General features: G+C 40.3%; 1 protein-coding gene across 1 annotated transcript in view; it reads left to right on the top strand.

Moving 5' to 3' along the window:
* STK38L (serine/threonine kinase 38 like) overlaps window positions 1-17,069 on the top strand; it is a 54,757-nt gene extending 37,688 nt beyond the window's left edge. Inside the window, exons 7-14 of the mRNA XM_063357211.1 lie at window positions 437-591; window positions 3,388-3,490; window positions 4,252-4,313; window positions 6,057-6,174; window positions 6,588-6,711; window positions 9,468-9,563; window positions 11,176-11,267; window positions 12,798-17,069. Coding sequence (XP_063213281.1) covers window positions 437-591; window positions 3,388-3,490; window positions 4,252-4,313; window positions 6,057-6,174; window positions 6,588-6,711; window positions 9,468-9,563; window positions 11,176-11,267; window positions 12,798-12,925 — 878 coding nt within the window. The 3' untranslated portion in view covers window positions 12,926-17,069. The remainder of the gene's footprint in view (window positions 1-436; window positions 592-3,387; window positions 3,491-4,251; window positions 4,314-6,056; window positions 6,175-6,587; window positions 6,712-9,467; window positions 9,564-11,175; window positions 11,268-12,797) is intronic.
* Window positions 17,070-18,015: the final 946 nt, after the last annotated feature.

The following is an 18,015-nucleotide window of genomic DNA, read 5'->3' as shown; positions in this document are numbered from 1 at the left end:
TGTTATAATAAAAAAATTTAATGCTGCTTTAAATGAAGTCCCAGTAATGTAATGACTCCTGATTTTTAGGGGAAGGAGAAAGATTATGGAGGGTTGTTAAAATAGACTTGAATTAAATAATTATTCTGATCCAATGTTCTGCTTGTTACTGCTGAAGCTAGTGAACACATACAATACATGTATTATGCATTACAATTCACTGTATCTTCTTGGTATATCCAATTACAATTTCTATTTAGGATTTTCAACAGTCTTACATCCAGTTTGCTAAAAAAAGTCTGTTGGGTTTGTAGGTCCTTGCCGCAATAGTTTCATAATTAGTAGCTATAAAGACAGTTATGAGGTTAAATTTGGATTCTGCTGGGGTTTCACATAGAATTAGTCTTGTGATTAAAATGTTTTGATTTCTAAGCTGTATTTTCTGCTCTTTGATTAGGTGACATGATGACCTTACTAATGAAGAAAGACACCTTATCAGAAGAGGAGACACAGTTTTACATTTCTGAAACTGTGCTGGCCATAGATGCTATTCACCAGCTGGGATTCATCCACAGAGATATTAAACCAGATAACCTTCTACTGGATGCTAAGGCATGTAATGTGCATGTAAACTGCCTGTGCTTTAAACGTACCGTCTGAAGACAATGCCATTTATTGTGATGGTAATTGGTGGGAACCGGTAGTGCCACACCAGTGATTTTAAACTAGCTGGAGTAAAGGCAGTCAGTGGTCATTTTCTTCTCTTTGTTCAACACTAGTATACTTAAACAAAGAAAAACTGCCCTTGTTTTTTGTTGGAAAGCCTTTTAACCTTTTTAAGGCTTTTAAGGAAAGCCTTTTAAGTGAGGCTGTCCAAATGCTCATATTCATATGCATTAAAAACTGATACACTTTCCTGATTTGGGGTGAAGCAGAGCCAACTTTCTGTTCAGTTAGAGAAGCTCTTGCTCTTACTTGTTGCTGTGGCAGTCAGGGTCAGCTGACTTGGTTGTTTGCCCTGTGGAGGGGTCTCATCTGTGGGGAGAAGTGGACAGGACAGGTGACCCAAAAGTGACCATTAGGGTAATTCCATCCATCTGCCATGCTTAGTATAAAAGCTGAGGGATCCAAGGGTCAGCGCTCGTCTTCAGTGGCCGACATCTGGGGAGGACCCTGTCTGTTCATCTGCCTTTGGTCCCAGTCTGTGTGTTCCTGGATCCAGGGTGTGGTTCCCATCCGTCGCTGGGTCTAGTCTGGGACTTCCCCAGTGCCTGCTGGTGGTGTCTTCCTGTGGGCTTGATATGGTTTTGTATATATTGTATCTATTTCATTACTTCCACTTTATTTTTTTATTAATGTTTTATTAAGGTGGTTTGGTTCTTTCTGGACTCATGGGTCTCCTTGTCTCTCTCCTGCCTCTCCTTGGGGCGGGGAGCGTGTGTTGTCTTATTGTTGGCTGGTCTGGCCGGAACAGTGACAGAGAGTGACAAAAGGTTGTTCTGAGGATGAAGTCTCCAGGAACGCTAACACCACCACGGCCTGTGGGGCAATAAAAGCGCTTCTCCTCTACAGTCATAACAAAGCTCAGTTTTCCCTCCTGTTACCTTTGGTGCAGGAGCAGTCGCTGCACGCTGGCAATGTTTGAGCCTGGCGCTGCTGAGAGTGCAAAAACATGGGGTTTTGAGGATGAAGTTGCTGGGAAAGCTCAGAGCACCATGGTTTGTGCGGTAAAGAAAGCTCTTTCTGGAGGCGGTGAGAGTTAGGGACAGCGTTTCCTTGTGGCACCTTGGCTCTGAGAGCAATCACTACAGACGTGCAATTTTTTGGCCTGGCGCTTGGGACAGTGAAAATTGCTTGTTTTAAGGATGAAGTTGCCAGGAAAGCTCGGAGCACCATGGTTTGTGGGGTGATAATAGCACTTCCCAGACACAGAGATTAAGGTCCAGCTTTCCCTCCTGGCATCTTTGGTGTGAGAGCAATTCATGGACGTTTGCGAATTTTCAGCCGAGCCCTGGGGAGGGGGTCCTGGTTTGGGGCCAGTTCTCTTTAATATCTTTATCAATGATCTGGACAAGGGGATTGAGTGCACCATGACTAAGTTTGCAGATAGCACCAAGTTGGGTGAGAGTGTCGACCTGCTTGAGGGTAGAAATGCTTTGCAGGGGGACCTGGACAGGCTGGATCAATGGGCCGAGGCCAATGGTATGAGATTCAACAAGGGCAAGTGCCGGGTCCTGCACTTGGGTCACAGCAACCCCATGCAGCTCTACAGGCTTGGGGAAGAGTGGCTGGAGAGCTGCCTGGCAGCAAAGGACCTGGGGGTGTTGGTTGACTGCCAGATAAATATGAGCCAGGAGTGTGTCCAGGTAGCCAAGAAAGCCAACAGCACCCTGGCCTGTATCAGGAATAGTGTGGCGAGCCGGACTATGGAAGTGATCGTCCCCCTGTACTCAGCACAGGTGGAGAGGCCACACCTCGAGTCCAGTTTTGGGCCCCTCACTATAAGAACGGTATTGAGGTGCTGGAGCGGGTCCAGAGAAGGGCAATGAAGTTGGTGAGGGGTCTGGAGAACAAGTCTTATGAGGAGCAGCTGAGGGAACTGGGGTTGTTTAGCCTAGGAGGCTGAGGGGAGACCTTATTGCTCTCTACAACTGCCTGAAAGGAGGTTGTAGAGAGGTGGTGTCAGTCTCTTCTCCCAAGTAGCAGCTGACAGGACAAGAGGAAACGGCCTCAAGCTGTGCAAGGGGAGGTTTGGACTAGATATTAGGAAAAATTTTTATACTGAAAGGATTATTAAGCATTGGAACAGGCTGCCCGGGGAAGTGGTTGAGGCACCATCCCTGTAGGTATTTAAAAGATGGGTAGATATAGTGCGTAGAGATATGATTTAGTGGTGGCTTTTGTCAGAGTTAGGCTGAGGGTTGGACTAGATGATCTGAAAGGTCCTTTCCAACCTAGGCAATTCAATGGTTCTCTGACTACAGTGAGCCATGAGACAGACCCAGCAAGCATCATACGCAAATCTGTAGACCATGTAGCAGTGATGTCTGGAAACCTGATTAAAAACAGGTTACCATCAAAACAAAACAAAGGGATTTTGTCCTGGAGGCTTTCTCGGTCTCAGTGGTATCCACTTTAAAACAAAACCAGGAAAACTAGCTGCCCTCTGCTGTTCCAGAGTTGTAGATGTAACCGTTCCCGGGGAGGAGGGGGCAATAACCTTTTTGAGAGAAAACACACTCTTGCAGTACACCAAGATTCAGTCATTACTTGCCTGTTGTCCTGGGTTAGGTAGTCCTGTGCAAGTCCATCGTGGCCTGTGAAGGCAAGTGCAGTTATTAAAACCTTTTTTCGAGCACTGCCTTTCTAAATTATGTTTTTATCTTCTCTGATTTTTTTTTTTTTTAGGGTCACGTAAAACTGTCTGATTTTGGGCTATGCACAGGTTTAAAGAAGGCTCACAGAACTGAGTTCTACAGGAACCTTACACACAACCCGCCAAGTGACTTCTGTAAGTATAAGGTGTCCTAGTTTAAATATTTGAATAATTTTGAGCTGCAGCTATGCCACATCATAATTTATTTCTGCTGGATTAAGCAAGATTGGTCAGGCTGATTGCATTTAGTTGGAAAACTGGAAATGCACGTTCCTTGGGATGTGGGAGCATTTCACAGGAAGAAATTACGATTTCTGCAGTGTTAATGTATTTTTGCACATTTGTACACAGATACACATAATGTATCTACATTTTAACGTATTTTTCATAACAATGTTAATGAAGTTACAGAAACACTCTTTCAGAAGGGACATGGGTTTCATGTGCCGACTCACTGAAGTCAGTGACAATCTCAGGAAGCTTTTCATAAGAGTAAAGTTGTTCATCAGCACGCCTTGGTGTCACGTCCATGTCAGTGTTTTATTCTACAAATGTAAAATTCCTCTGCAGTTCTTGGATTCTTCACTTGTTGCTCAAAAAAATATCGCCTGTGTCTGAATTGCCAGTGCTGCTGATCTCAGATCAATCTGTAAGACTTTTAGCAAGTTCTAAATTAGAGTTGCTGATCGCATGTCCTACTTACCTGAGTTTCAGCTGCAAATTGCACACTAGCTATTCGTTATCATTTTCCCATCTCCAGTTATAGTTAAGCTTTTGTTTCTAGACTAAAGCATTCTAAAGACATAAAATAGTTATTCTTTGAAAACAGAATATTATCAATATTTTCTCCTAATTCTCAAATGCATTTATTGTCTAATAACTATTTTGTAAATTAGCATTTCAGAATATGAACTCAAAGAGAAAAGCAGAAACATGGAAGAAGAACAGGCGACAGCTGGTGAGTTAATGTAATCACGTATAACTTTTTTATTTTATTTTTTTTATTTTACAGAAGCAGTTAAATAAAAACTGGGCATTAATGCTGCTGGTTTTTAAAAAAACTCATGTCTTATAGATATTGCTCTCTTAAACTCCTGAAATTTCAGTTAACTCAAAAGAAGGTGGTCTAGTGATCCCAGTTGTGGAATAGCTCAGAGATCAGGGGAAGGGTGGAAGGATGACCATCAGCTGAGTTGCTTTGCCTGCCTGTTTTCACAGCTACGACTAGCAAGGCCCTGCTCTTCTCCATGCCTTTGTTTCCCTTATGAGCATCTGGACTAGCTAACCTCAGGTGCCAGCAACCACTTAGCAAAGCTGTACCTTGAGTATGTCTCCTAAACTGACCTGGCATCAATACCGTGTGTTAACTCCTGCAGTTCAGTGTTGCAAGAAGATAGGTAGCTGTGTGATTCTTGTTCAGAGAATCGTGGGGGAAACTTGTTTGTCCGTCTGCTGAACATGATTATAACAGAAAGGCAGTGGAGAATATTGGCACTGGAGTGATGCAGCCTGGGTTTGTAGTGAGTGGTCAAGTAATAAAGGGTCCGCTGGCATTAACGGAATCAAAGGAAAGTATCTGTGAGCCATGGGCTTTCAGAATTTCAGCCCTACTCGTAATTTTCACCAAATAGCAGTTGCAAAAACCTCAGTTTTCAAAGTTTGGAACTTTTTATTTTGCACACTCTGTTTAAAAAGTGATATGCCACAGTATTCCCAAAAACCTTTCGAATTGTTTTTGCTTTAATGAGACATAATGAGATTACATCGCAATCATGCTCATAGGGGCTGTATTTCATGCCCTTAGTCCTGCTTGGAGTTAGATTACATCTCCAGGTCAGTAGCTGATGTGGCAGAATGGTGTGGTGAAGCTCAATGAATCATGAGACAGTCCAACAGAGAATAAAAGATCAAAATGACAACTTCTACCAACACTATTTGAAAAGGAGCAACAAAAGGAAACACATGCTTGGTTTTCAGTTGGTTCAAAACTAAATGTCTCAGCTCTGCTTGATAAAATGAAGTATTTTGTTTCTGGCCGGACAAATGAAAGTAAAAGATTTTTCTGGCAAAACTGGTTTTTGTGGACTTTTGGTTTTTTGTGGGTTTGTTTGTTTTTTTGTTTTTCTTGCCCCCGTGCCCTGTGCAAAATTTTCTATCAGTAAAGAGAAATTCCCAAATAGCTCAAGATTTAGTCATTAGCCAGAATCATCTAGGGTACGCATTCAAAAGGTTAAAAGGATGGAACCTGGGTCCAGTAGGAGCTCAATTTTGCAATAAAGACAAGGTAATACATGGAACGGATAGTGTGTCACACATGGGAATCTACCACTGGTTATCCCTTTTTTAAAAAAACAAAACAAACCCCAACCAACCCACAACTACAACAACAACAGAACTTCTTGGGTATTTTAATACTGTGGCTACCTGAAACTTTAGCTAAGATGATCTTCTGATGTTGCAGTGGGTATATTCTGTGATTTCATCACATTTAGGAGAATGACTTCCATTTACTTGCAAGGTTCTCTGTGCTTCCTCATGTAAAAGAATAATGTTCTTGGGATTTTGGATACCGTGAATTCTCAAATTAAGCATTCTTGTCCATCCAAATAACAAGCACCTATATGCGAATCCCCAGGAAAGGGTTCTGCAAAGTGTAAAACTGTAGTTTTTGTCTTTTAAAGAGTTTATTCTTTCTTTCCAGGCATATTCTACTGTTGGAACGCCAGACTACATTGCACCAGAAGTATTTATGCAGACTGGGTACAACAAGCTGTGTGACTGGTGGTCTTTGGGAGTGATTATGTATGAAATGCTAATAGGTAGGTTAAAGACACAACCAAAGAATCACCCAAAGGGTTCAAAGGTAACAGTGTCCATTTGTTCACTGAGCCCGATCCCCAGCGTAGTGGAGGTACCAGAATTTAATCCTGTTCTCCCTGAAGTAAGCCCCAAATTCAGCTTCCAGAAAACTTTGAAGTCCTCCCACCTTTCCAAGAAAGACAACAAGAGATGATGCCTCAGTTGTGTCAGTGAATAACTGTTCACTATTAAATATTTTTGAGGTTCAGTCTCATTACTTGGAAGTAAAAAAAATAACCTTTAATGTTGCATTACAAAAGAGAAAAGTTTTGGCTACTGCTACTTAACTGGGAGCTGTGGTGGCAAAAGCAGAGGCCCAGGTCACTTTCCTCTTCTGGGTAAAGCTTGTTAATTATTCTGTCTGTTTGTGCAGGGTATCCACCTTTCTGCTCAGAAACGCCACAAGAAACTTATAGGAAAGTTATGAACTGGAAAGAAACATTGGTATTTCCTCCAGAGGTACCCATTTCAGAGAAAGCAAAGGATTTAATTCTAAGGTCAGTAACAAAAGCCCACTTCTGGCCGCTCACGCAGACATAGTCATCCTCCATTAGGTAAATTGCCATTCTGCATGAAGGAAGCTTCAGATTGGAGGGAAAGTTGGTTTCTTCTGTGTCACCATCCTTGATGGATTCTTTTTTTCAGTCTTCTTCCCTTTGCCGTTTGTTTAACATGAAGGAATAAGCTGTAATGATCTTGATTTGTACCACTGCATCAAGAGAAACAAAGCAGACTGAAAAAAAAGGAGGGGGAAAAAAAAAAGTGATTAACACACAATTTTTCCCTTCTCAGAGGGAACTAGAAAATAACAGCAGCATTTAATGCACTGAACAGAAATCTTTGGATGTTTTGGATTTACTTGCTTCTTCCAAAACACCAGTTTTTAATCTGTTCAGTTTGCATTGAAATTTTTGTGAGGGGTTTCGGTGTCAAGGTCAAGCAGATCTGCTCTCTTGTCCTGGGAGGTTTTGGGAGGGATGTTTTTTGGCTTTGATTTTTTTTTTTTCAAAGATAATATTACAAGCTTACATGATTTTGTTACAGGGCATAAGAGGAATGTACTGAATAGGCAGAACCAAGAGCTAGAATTTATTATTAGTCCAAGCAGTGCTCCAGTAGCATACAACAAATATAATAAATACAAGTTATTCTTAATCCAGTTACAGTGATACTAACACAGTTCAAATTATTTAATTTGTGCTAATATTCATTAATAAGTTTGAGTATAGCGGTTTTATTACATTCTCTGTATCTATTTCTCTAGTGTTTTGCTTAACCTCTCCTGTGTTTTGTCAGCATCCTGAGTTCTTTGCTGGGAAGTGTACAGTGGTGCTGCTAAGGATTTCTTCCTCCTCAGTTTTGGCTGTGTTTGGGGCATTTTCAAATATTTTGGGCAGTTTATTTGTTAACATGTCTTGCTGATCAGCTCATGAATTCAGTTATACAATGACTACCTGAATTTATTAGTTTTTCACTATATATATGGAAGGATTTAAATTAGGTTAAAACATCTTTAGTTATAGACAATTACTAAAACAAGGTCAAAACAGCAGGTTAGGCAACAAACACCTGGCCATTGGGTACTTTGTCTGTTAGAGCTTGGACAAGTTAGACAATGGTTATTTCAGCCTAAAGGAAGTTCCAGAAAATCTAAAGTTTCCTTATTTTTATGGATATGCATAAAACCAAACTAAAATAAGCTCAAATTCAGACAAAGCCTGACAAATTCTGAGACCTGGTCTGGCTAACTGTTGTTACAAGGTTTGAGGTCTATTAGCACTTGGTGTCAACCAACTGGCTGGGCTGCAGCAGAAATACAAGCTTTTTTTTTTTTTCCAAACGACACTCAACTACAAGTAAAAGAACATTACAGTCTATCATTGGAGACAGTTTATAGTGGAACTTGCGACATTACTAAATCACTTGCTGAAAATTTATTGATGTGAAAAGTGCCCTTGCAAATCTGGGTGATGTGATTGTGTGGAGAGATTATGGGTTATGGATAACTAAATCACCAGCCAGAGGCTTTGCTCATCCAGGCAAACAGGATTTCATTTAACAAAGGCCAGCTGACTTGCTTAGAGCAACAGGAGGCCCTCACCCCCACGCTACCAAGTGCTTCCAGGAGCATCATCGGGTGACTCCACACTTGGCAATACTAAGCTTTTTCTTTGACATGGGAGTTTTTCCCTGTTATTGTAAACTTCCCTCTTTCTGTCACTTTTGACACCTTTTGCTGTGCTGAAAGAGACTGCAAGGACAGTATAAAAATATAAAGCAGTTATCTTTTGCATGCGTTAGCAAAGATATAGCTAGGATTTAATGAACTCCTAGGCTAAGCATTGGTATGCTCACCATCTCCTTGATGAGATACTTCAGAGTCTTTTCCAGCCAGGCAGATGTCAGTCCAGAGGAGAAGTCAGCGTCTGCTGCTCCCTGGAACAAATCCTCGACGTTGCTGAGTTGCTGTTGGAGAGCTTTCACCTCCCTATTTTTTTGTTTAGGATGTTTTACTTCCCTTGTTGGCATTTTTCTCCTGCCTACTTGAGCAGGTAACAGTTGCCATCTCAACAGTCCCCTGTCTCCAATTCCACCTTCTCTTTTTTTTTTTTCTTGACTCTATGGACTTTCCCACAGCTGCTTCTCATAAATTGACAATTTGTTCTGGAGTCTGAGGTGGTTATGCACAGGGACATACCAGAAATATGCCTTGGGTCTTTGTACCACCAGCACCTGGACCTCTAAGGAGAGGGAAGAGGGTGTGACAGGGAGAACAGGGACACAGCATGTTTTGAAATGTGTCTGTTGGCTCATTGTATTCCAAAATGTGACGTCAGGGAGTAGTCCTATTTCACTAACTGGGTCTGTTCCTGTTATTTTGACTTTGAAACATGGATTTTAAATAGCTGAGAACATGCAGAGGAGTTTTCAGCGGTAGGGACTTAAGCCTCCATTCCACACTAATCTTACAGAGATAGAACTTGCAGCAACTTTTCACAAACCTTGAAGATGGGGATAGAACAGTTTAGAAAAGCTGTAAGTTACTATCATCACGGGACTCTAACAATATTCTACCTATACTGTTTCCCCTCTCTCCTAGATGCAATGAGCTGCTTTTACGTTACCCCAGGTGGTGGAACAACTTGAAAGAACTTCTTCAAATTCCTGATACAGGATACTATGGCAGTTTTATTTGCTATTGCTTCTGTCCGCACTTATTGTAACATTCCCTTTATTTTTTCCACTTTTTCAGGTTTTGTATTGACTCGGAAAATAGAATTGGTAGTAATGGAGTAGAGGAAATAAAAAGTCATCCGTTTTTTGAAGGAGTGGACTGGGGACATATCAGGTATATACATACATTTTATAGAGAGAATAAAAGCCATGAAAGCAAGAATTTAATGTACTGTGATGTCAAGGATAATTCTTTCCAAAGCATATTTTATTTTGAAAAGCAGCTACTGGCAGTAGGTGGGTGACAGCAAAGGTTTTCAGGCCTTGCTGGCGTTCATAAATCTGATCAGAGATAATATGATACATCATTAAATCAATAAATCATGCCTCAGATTGCCCAAGAGCGCCCAGGATGGAAAGAAATTGTAGTAGGGTGGCTGTGTTATTCTTGATGTATGCTCTGATATCAGCAGAGAGCTCCTTTTCCAGTAGCAACAGGCTCTGCAGCTATTACAATTGACTTTTTTTGTAATAGGAGCACGAGAAAAGCAAACTCTATTCCAAAAATGCAGGGCAGATAGATGAATGGAGAGGCAGCAAGTTAGGAGGAAAACACAGGGCACGTCTTTACTGCACGCTGCAGATACTACACCTGAGTGAACCGGTATGTCTACAGAGTGCTGGGCAGAGGCACTGACTCACCTCAGAGTCGCAGCCTGTGACGAAATTCTGCTGGCCCAAGCCTGGGTAGAAGGCTCGGCTGAGGCAGCCATACCACTTCCAGCCTGAGCTCGTGCCTTCAGATGCTGAGCTACATCCGCACATACCCAGCGTGGTTACACCTTTAGAGTAGACTTTGGTGGGACCACAGGTACTTTCAGTTCAAATGATGGCTACTGTTTGAGGTAGTCGGTTCTTTCAGTAATATTGCAGTTTTGTATGTGAAAATTCGTACTGTGGTAGTGTGATTGTCCAGCTCTTGTACTTGTCGTTTCCTCTGGTGCAGAAAGCCTCATTTAACTTATTGTTTCGGTGTGGGAGACTTTAATAAGCAGCAAGAGCAGTGACCCATCTGTTCATGCCACATTTGGCAGCCTGGCAAAATGGTTTCCCTGTTCCACCCAGACGTGGATTTAATTGTAATTGTAGTAAGTACAACTGTAATAAGTTTACAGGTGTGAATTAATGACTTTCCCATAGTGCTGTGTTTGAATGCTTTCATGGGACAGATCACTTAAGCAACTTGGAAACCACCTTAAAACTTCTTAAAGGGCTGCCTAATTATTGAGCTAATAAAGCAGTAACATGTCAGAGCCAACTCATCTTGGATGAGAGATACTGGTGGCTGTGTGTCAGGTATTTGGATGAGGTCCAGGCTGATGAGGGCTGGAATTGCAAAGCAACGCATCTGATGGCTTCAGATGCAAGTAAAATCCTGCTCAGCTGGGTAGGCTGGGTTTATGAAATGAAGAATAACCACAGTGGTTCACAGTGACAACAAAGATCATATCAATAGCTACATGGCAGATAAGTGTGGAATGCTGTTTCAGTTAATGGGAAAACTATATATTCCCCAAGCTTGCCAAGAAGATACTAATGCTAGATAGGAAACCAATAAATCTCCCCATAATGTCAGTAAACAGGTGAGTCAGATACATCTCTGGTGGATTCAGTGGAAACTTTGTGCTTTAAATTATAGGGATGTTGTAACTGTAAAAAGCTAAGTTAAACAAAACTTTGTATCTTTTCCTAGCATTTGCTTTTCTGGCACTTATTTCTATTTGCAGGGAAAGACCAGCAGCAATCCCTATAGAAATCAAAAGTATTGATGATACTTCCAACTTCGATGAATTTCCTGAATCTGATATTTTACAGCCAGGTGAGACTGCCATTGTAAATTCCAAGTTTTTATCTATGATGTGCCAGAATACTTCACAGATGCTTTTCGTGTTGTTGGTTTATATTCATTTTTCTGGTACCATAATCAAGGGTAACATACAGACTTGATCTAGAGACTTTTTTAAAATATAAATTAAGCCTGTGATCTCTCATGGCTTCTACTTCTGTGTAACTTTGAAGAAAAAAAGAAAAGCCCACAGATTTTTACAGTTAAATCTATTAGCAAAAATCATTTGCATATATAGTGAGCACAGAAAACAGTGCAGTTTTCTACCGTACAGTCTGTCTAACCAAATTCTGCTAAAACATTATGCAGTGATTTGCTTTTGATTTTTAATGACTTCTGCGTTTCATGCCAAACGTAAATGTTCACATATTTGTGCAAAAATTTTCAGACAGATGAATATTTATCATAGTGCTACATGAACCTGAGTAGCTCTGCAAATCACTGTAGGCTTTTTTTTTTTAATTTTTAATTCCTATTGGCAAGTAGTAGGAAATTTTTATACGTAAGTCTTGGTTCTCTGACATGCCAAAATCTCCCAGCTCCCACTGTTTTCAATTAATTACTAATGGCTTAAAGATAGACAGATATATAACAATAATTAATTGATGACAGATAAGTGTAGATGTGCTAACAACCAATAAGAATTATCAAAAGGCGGAGTTTTCTTCTGAAATGGCTTTTATTTAATGGCAAGGAAGTTTGGCCTTTTAATGCAAAAGCAATCAATCTCCAGTGCCTAAGTTAAATTCTTTAAGTCCTTATTTGGATAATACCAGTACATTTGGTATCTCGGACCCACTGAAAACGTTACTGTACATCTAGATACCTAAATACAAACTGATATCTGCGTTTGGCATCTTGAGTTGAATATATTGTTATAGAACTCTAAAAGCGGCAACCAGAAAGCTAAATGTAGAAGCCCATTGCAGTGAATGCCTGTGTGCAGCATGCCAGCCGTGTGGGCTGTTTATAACATAAAAGGAGGCGGTACAAGCCTTGCTGAAGCTATAAGCAGGGAGGAAGTCCTAGGAGACTAATATGTGCGTGATGTGTGTAGTTCTCTTGGGAGAACTTGGATGTATCTCTTTCTCCTGGTTGTGGTGAGGAGAACATGATATGTATACATGCATTTGTTGTGCTTGGGGCATCCTAAGTGTTACAGGTTTTGTAATTGTATATCCTGTGGGTGTGTTAGGGGTTGCCATCAAGGTATGGGAGCCTGTTACGTTGTGTGGACATACTGAGAAAAAAATAAACCAAAACAAAAAACAAAACCAAAACAAAATAACAAAAACCTTTTTCTGCTTCAGAGATATATGCTGAAATTATAACTCTTCTCAGACCATTGACAAAAAGCAAATGACCTGATTAAAAACAAGATTTCTTCAAGGAAATAAGAGTTCAGGGCTGTTTGTCAGTGCTCTGTGTAAAGTCCTCTCAGAAGCAGTGCTGTTTCTAATTGTGTTTTTTTGTTTTGTTTTTACTTTTGTTTCTAAATTCTAGTGCCAAACACAACAGAACCTGACTACAAATCCAAAGACTGGGTTTTCCTCAATTATACCTACAAGAGGTTTGAAGGGCTCACGCAGCGTGGCTCAATCCCTTCCTACATGAAAGCCGGGAAGTTGTGAAACAAAAAACAAACCCACAAAATAAAAATACAAACCTCAGGTAGCTGCATCACCAGACCCGCTTGGCATTAGTTATCAATACATTGACTCTGGTGCGCATCAATTTCACAAGGAAATTCTACAGGATTAGGATTTCTAAGACTACTACAGGAATTAGTTGGCAGTGCCAGCTGGCTTTTTTTTTTTAATATTTGAATATTTTTGTTAACTTTATTAGACGAAGGTACTGGAATAAAAGGAACGTACATCCCTTTGTAACTGCACTGCCTATGTGTGTATAACGGTTAATTATGCCTCTCTGTACTGTGGCTGTGTTTGTACTGTAAACCATCTAATCCACCCAGGAGTAAAACATATCATTTTATGCAGCACTGTTATTATTCTGCTTACCTGGTAGGTTTTAGATATGCAGTATAAAAAAACCATTGCCCACATTTTGCAAAATTCTCTGAGCGGTTGCTCAAGGGTGTTCCAGTTGCGGTCTGCAGATACCCCACGAGTGTGGCAACATTGGATTATTTTAAATAGCAGTGTCCTGTTGGCCTAATTGTACCCTGCCTACTCTCCCTCTTCCCCACTGGAGGGCTTTATCAGCCAGTCATCCCTTCTTCTCTTTCTTCCTTTTTCCCACTGTGTGTGGTGTTGAAACAGTCTCTGTGATCTCTTTAGTGGTATTTCTGCCTGAAATGATAGTTAATGGGCGTTACTGTTTAAGATGATGGTGCCTGTTGGCAACTTCAGAAGAAAAAAGGAATCTCGATAAAAATCATACAGATTTTTAACAGAAGGGAAGCTCTCTGATACCAGGTTCTGAAGAGACGGCAGTTTCCAGGACTGTGTTCCTGCTTCTGCTGGAAGGCTGATCATCTTTTTGCTACTCATAACTCAAATAGCCTTTTCTGTCTGTGCAAAACGTATTCTAGAAGTCATCAAATTGCTGCTCCTGCTCTAGCCTTTTCTTTCCAGAATACGCCGTAGCAGCCTCTGCAAAGCCAGAGGAAATGGAGCGCCTCACTAGAATCAGACTGTCCCATGGCCTGCATCTTCTTCTAGTATCTCTATCTGACATGGACCATGGGATTACAAAGTTTCAGCTGACCCTGCAGCCCAGTTTCCAGGAAGCACAATCATGACTGAATTGGGCACGGCATCTAAATGCTATTCTCCCCAGTCTGCAGGATGGTGACACACTGACAGCAGAGATGGGTCTCCTCCGAAGTCGAGGAAACTGAAGCTGAAATCCCTCATATGCAGGGTATGGTTTTGCTTCTCAACCCAGCAGCAGTTCAGGACTGAACTGCACTCCTCAGTTTGCAATTATCTGGTTGCTGGCAAACTTATATCTTTGCATATTAACTGCATATTTCTGCAAATTTATCTATATCTCTGCATATTAACTGCAGTACTTTGAATCTGTCAGAATACAGTAGAGATCTTTTTATGGTTACAAAAGAGATTTACAGCAATGAAAAACCCCCCAGAAACTGAATGAGCACAGTCCCTGTTGCTGTCTTCCTCCTCTGAATGCAAGTGAAAGGCACTCTAAAGCCTCCGCAACACCCATTGGAGTGAAGCACAGGATGTTTTGGCATACAGTAGGAAAGATCCCATTAGACTGGCTTTTGCAGCAAAATGTAAGTGACTATTTATAAAGCCGTTGCAGAAATATTTATCGCTGCTAGGAACCGTGGTATCAGCTGTTCTGAATTATTCGTACGCTTCAAAAACATACTGAGGTGTTCAGCTGCTGCATAAAAGACCCATTTACCAGCAAGATTTCTGTGCATCAGCGGCTTACTGACATACTGTAGTCTTCCTCAATCCAACAGCTACTAGGTTCCTTGTTATCCTACCCAGTGATATCTTTCCTCCGGTATTTTGTCTCCCTTCAAGCATCTAATATCTGTTATTTATACTACATTTCTACAAGAAATTTTACTCTTCAGGTTATCACAGAGTAGTAGCCAGTGCTTTAGGGCCCATTCAATTTATACAGTGTTAACATCAGAACATGGCTAAGCTAAACTTTTGCCTAAATGCTGGACTTACGTGAGAACAGTTCACTGATCTCCCAGTTTTCCTTCCCAAACCTTACACTAATTAACACCCCTTTACTGCTGTTGGGGCAAGATCCCTCAGAAATTCTCCATTGTTGTTCCTAGTCTTGTCAATGTAGCAAAGCTCAACTTGTATCCATGCAAAGACTGCCCAGAAACAGTTTACACTTTCAGACTTCGTTCTGCCAGTGCCCTAACAGCTTCTAAGGCTTCTCAGGAGAGGAAATGCCTTTTCTAAGGCATTCAATCTATTCTACCAAGACAGAGAAGCTTGGGCAGAAAAGATCCAAGATGTAAACTTGGCCTCAAAGGACACTACTATTCAAAAGAGAAATTTTTATTAGTTTTAATTTCTAATCTCATTCCTGGGGCACTGTGTGCACCAGAAATGAAATTCCTGTGAACAACACATTTCAAAAGAGCACAGTTACCCTATTTGCGTAATATAAAAAGAAGTCTTTGCTTGAACTTGCTAAGACAAGATAAGTTTTATGGAAACTGCAAATGTTCAGTAATAACTGGTGATTTTTTTTTTTCCTGTGGGGTTTGGGGGAGGGGAGATAAATACACACTTAATTTAAAGCTATCTATTCAACAACTATGTCTGTACATACTCACTGGTTTACAAACTTGGGAAAAAGCTCAACCCTTATATTTGTAACACTAAAGATAATACTCAAAAAATTCCGGATGATTAATCATATCAATGCTCACATAGGAGTTGTATCCATAGGGAAATAGTCTGCAGCCTATTTAGCATAAACTTCTGTATTGTGGTAGTTGATTATTTTTTTTTTTAAACATAGCATTTTTTTAATCAGTAAGACACGTTAAACAAAATATTAACTACTGCTTTTAGGATGATAGAATTTTTTTTAAAGGTGAAACTGTGACACTGTAATGGATTAAAGAGAACAGAAGGTTAATTTACACTGGTTTTCAAAAAATGGAAGTGCAACATATCTTTTGTTTTGTTATTTTTGTCATATTCCTTTGGATGGTTGTGTTTTTTCCTTTGGCAATGTTTGTCACTGTGCCATTTATTTTTCTTATTCTTGGAGTACCAAAGATCCTGAAATGGCTTGATGATTGCAACCACGTGAAAATTTATTTTCTGGGAGTATGTTTTGTTAACTTTTGTTAAAATGTGGAATTGTGCATGCAAATTGTTATCAGAGGTTTGCTGGGAAGTTAACCTATTCCAGCAGGAAAACTTGAGTGCATAGATGGAAGTGGTGAGCCTGAATCCAAATTCTGGATCTGAATACCCTGGAACTGGGGATGAAGCTTGGATTGGGAAACGCAGCTGAGCTTTTGCACTTTGTTCCATCTCCAATCAGCGTGAGTGAGTGGCCTTAGGCACAGGACATCAGCAGAGGTTGTCTCATGTGCAAAAGGACGCAAAAAATTGCCAGCATTCAGAAATCAAATATTGTTGATACTGCATTTGCACTGTTAAATTTGCCTTGCTGGAGAGTTATATAAGTGTTATTTTTATAGGTCAATTGTTAAACACCTGAGCCGTTGGATACAGTATGGAATAATAGCATCTGACATGGGTGAATTCACCTAAGTGCAAAGGGGCTTGCTGACAGCTCTCCACACTACTAAGACAAATTGGCATAAGCAGTACAAAGGGTGTTGTTGGCTACTTCTGAAGAGGTGACTTTCCTCGTCTGCAACAGCAAGTAGGGAATACTGCAGTTTAGCCCGGTTATACTCTAATGCTTAGGAAGTGCTCTCACTTTTTCAATAATATGAGCAATTACAAGCGTTGTAACATACTGTACCTTGTCCTTTTAATGTTGATATATTACAGCAGCTTGTTCTTGGAGTCGAAATGGCAACTGCTATATTTTTCCTAGACTGTTTCATTAGTTGTGGTTGGGAAAGTTACATAGAAGCATTATAAAAATTTATATGAGGCTTTTTACAGCATTTGAAAATAAAAGTAGCATTCTTTTTGTAAAGTTGATGTTTTGGGTTTTTTTTTCACACCAGTGTACTAGATTTGTTTATCTTCCAGAATAGGAGACATCTAAGGAATTGAAACACTATTTTGTGTATTCTCATTTCAAATTCCACAGATGGTAAAAACTCCAGTGTTGCTACCCTCAATCAGAAAGTAGAGATAGCAAAAATTGCTCACCTTGTACCAACTGCGGTCACATGAAGCTACTTCTAAAATGGTTATTGCTCTTCACACAGAGACTTATCTTCTTCCCTGTAGGCCATAATTTGTTCAAAAAAGCTTTCACAGGCAGTTGTGTCCTTTGCTTCGCTATTCCCTGTTCCTTGCTGAGTTTAGAGCAGTGGCAGCAGATGCAGTTGTGAAATGGTCATGTAAAAAAATTATTACAGAGTTGAGCAGCTGAAAGCAAAGAGGAGCCTAGAAGCTGGTGACTGGCCTTCTCTGGAGCCCTCCAGTGAATAACAGCCCTCCCTCCACTTTAGAATTGCTGCTTTCAGTAAATGATACCATTTTAACAGAATTTTACAAATTCTGATTAATGGGATTGCGCTTTTCTTCCAGTAACCATAGATTATATCTCAGAGCTCCGTATCATAAGAAAATGCAGGCTTAGTTCCTTATCTCCTTGCACTACAAAATTCAGTATTCCTCAAAAATACAGCACTTTAATGGCAAATATAAAAGCTGACTTCAGCATGTGCAGAAATACTTTTGGTTTTAAATCAACCCCTTTTAAATATTATATAGTTTAGTGTTTATGAAACATACTGCAAGTATTTGTTGTGCATTTCTTATTTCTTTACTCTTGTACAAAGTGTGCCTTGCATATGTAAAACAATTATGCTTTGGACAATAAAAGGTCTTTTCTGACAATCTTCCTATGGAAAGAGAAGGGAGGAGTATTCAAAACAGTCTCTCTGTCTTGCTGTTGGGAGTGATGACAGTAGCGGTTCCCAGCTCTAGGACTAGACACGGGTATATTTGCAGTTCAGGAGGTGCTTAATGTACTGCTTTAAGGTAATTTTATTTATTGTGCATGTAAATTTTAAATATCGCAGAGG

This window comes from Chroicocephalus ridibundus, chromosome 1, assembly GCF_963924245.1.
Source record: "Chroicocephalus ridibundus chromosome 1, bChrRid1.1, whole genome shotgun sequence".
NCBI classification, from domain to species: Eukaryota; Metazoa; Chordata; class Aves; order Charadriiformes; family Laridae; genus Chroicocephalus; species Chroicocephalus ridibundus.
This window is presented reverse-complemented; position numbering and strand designations above follow the sequence as displayed.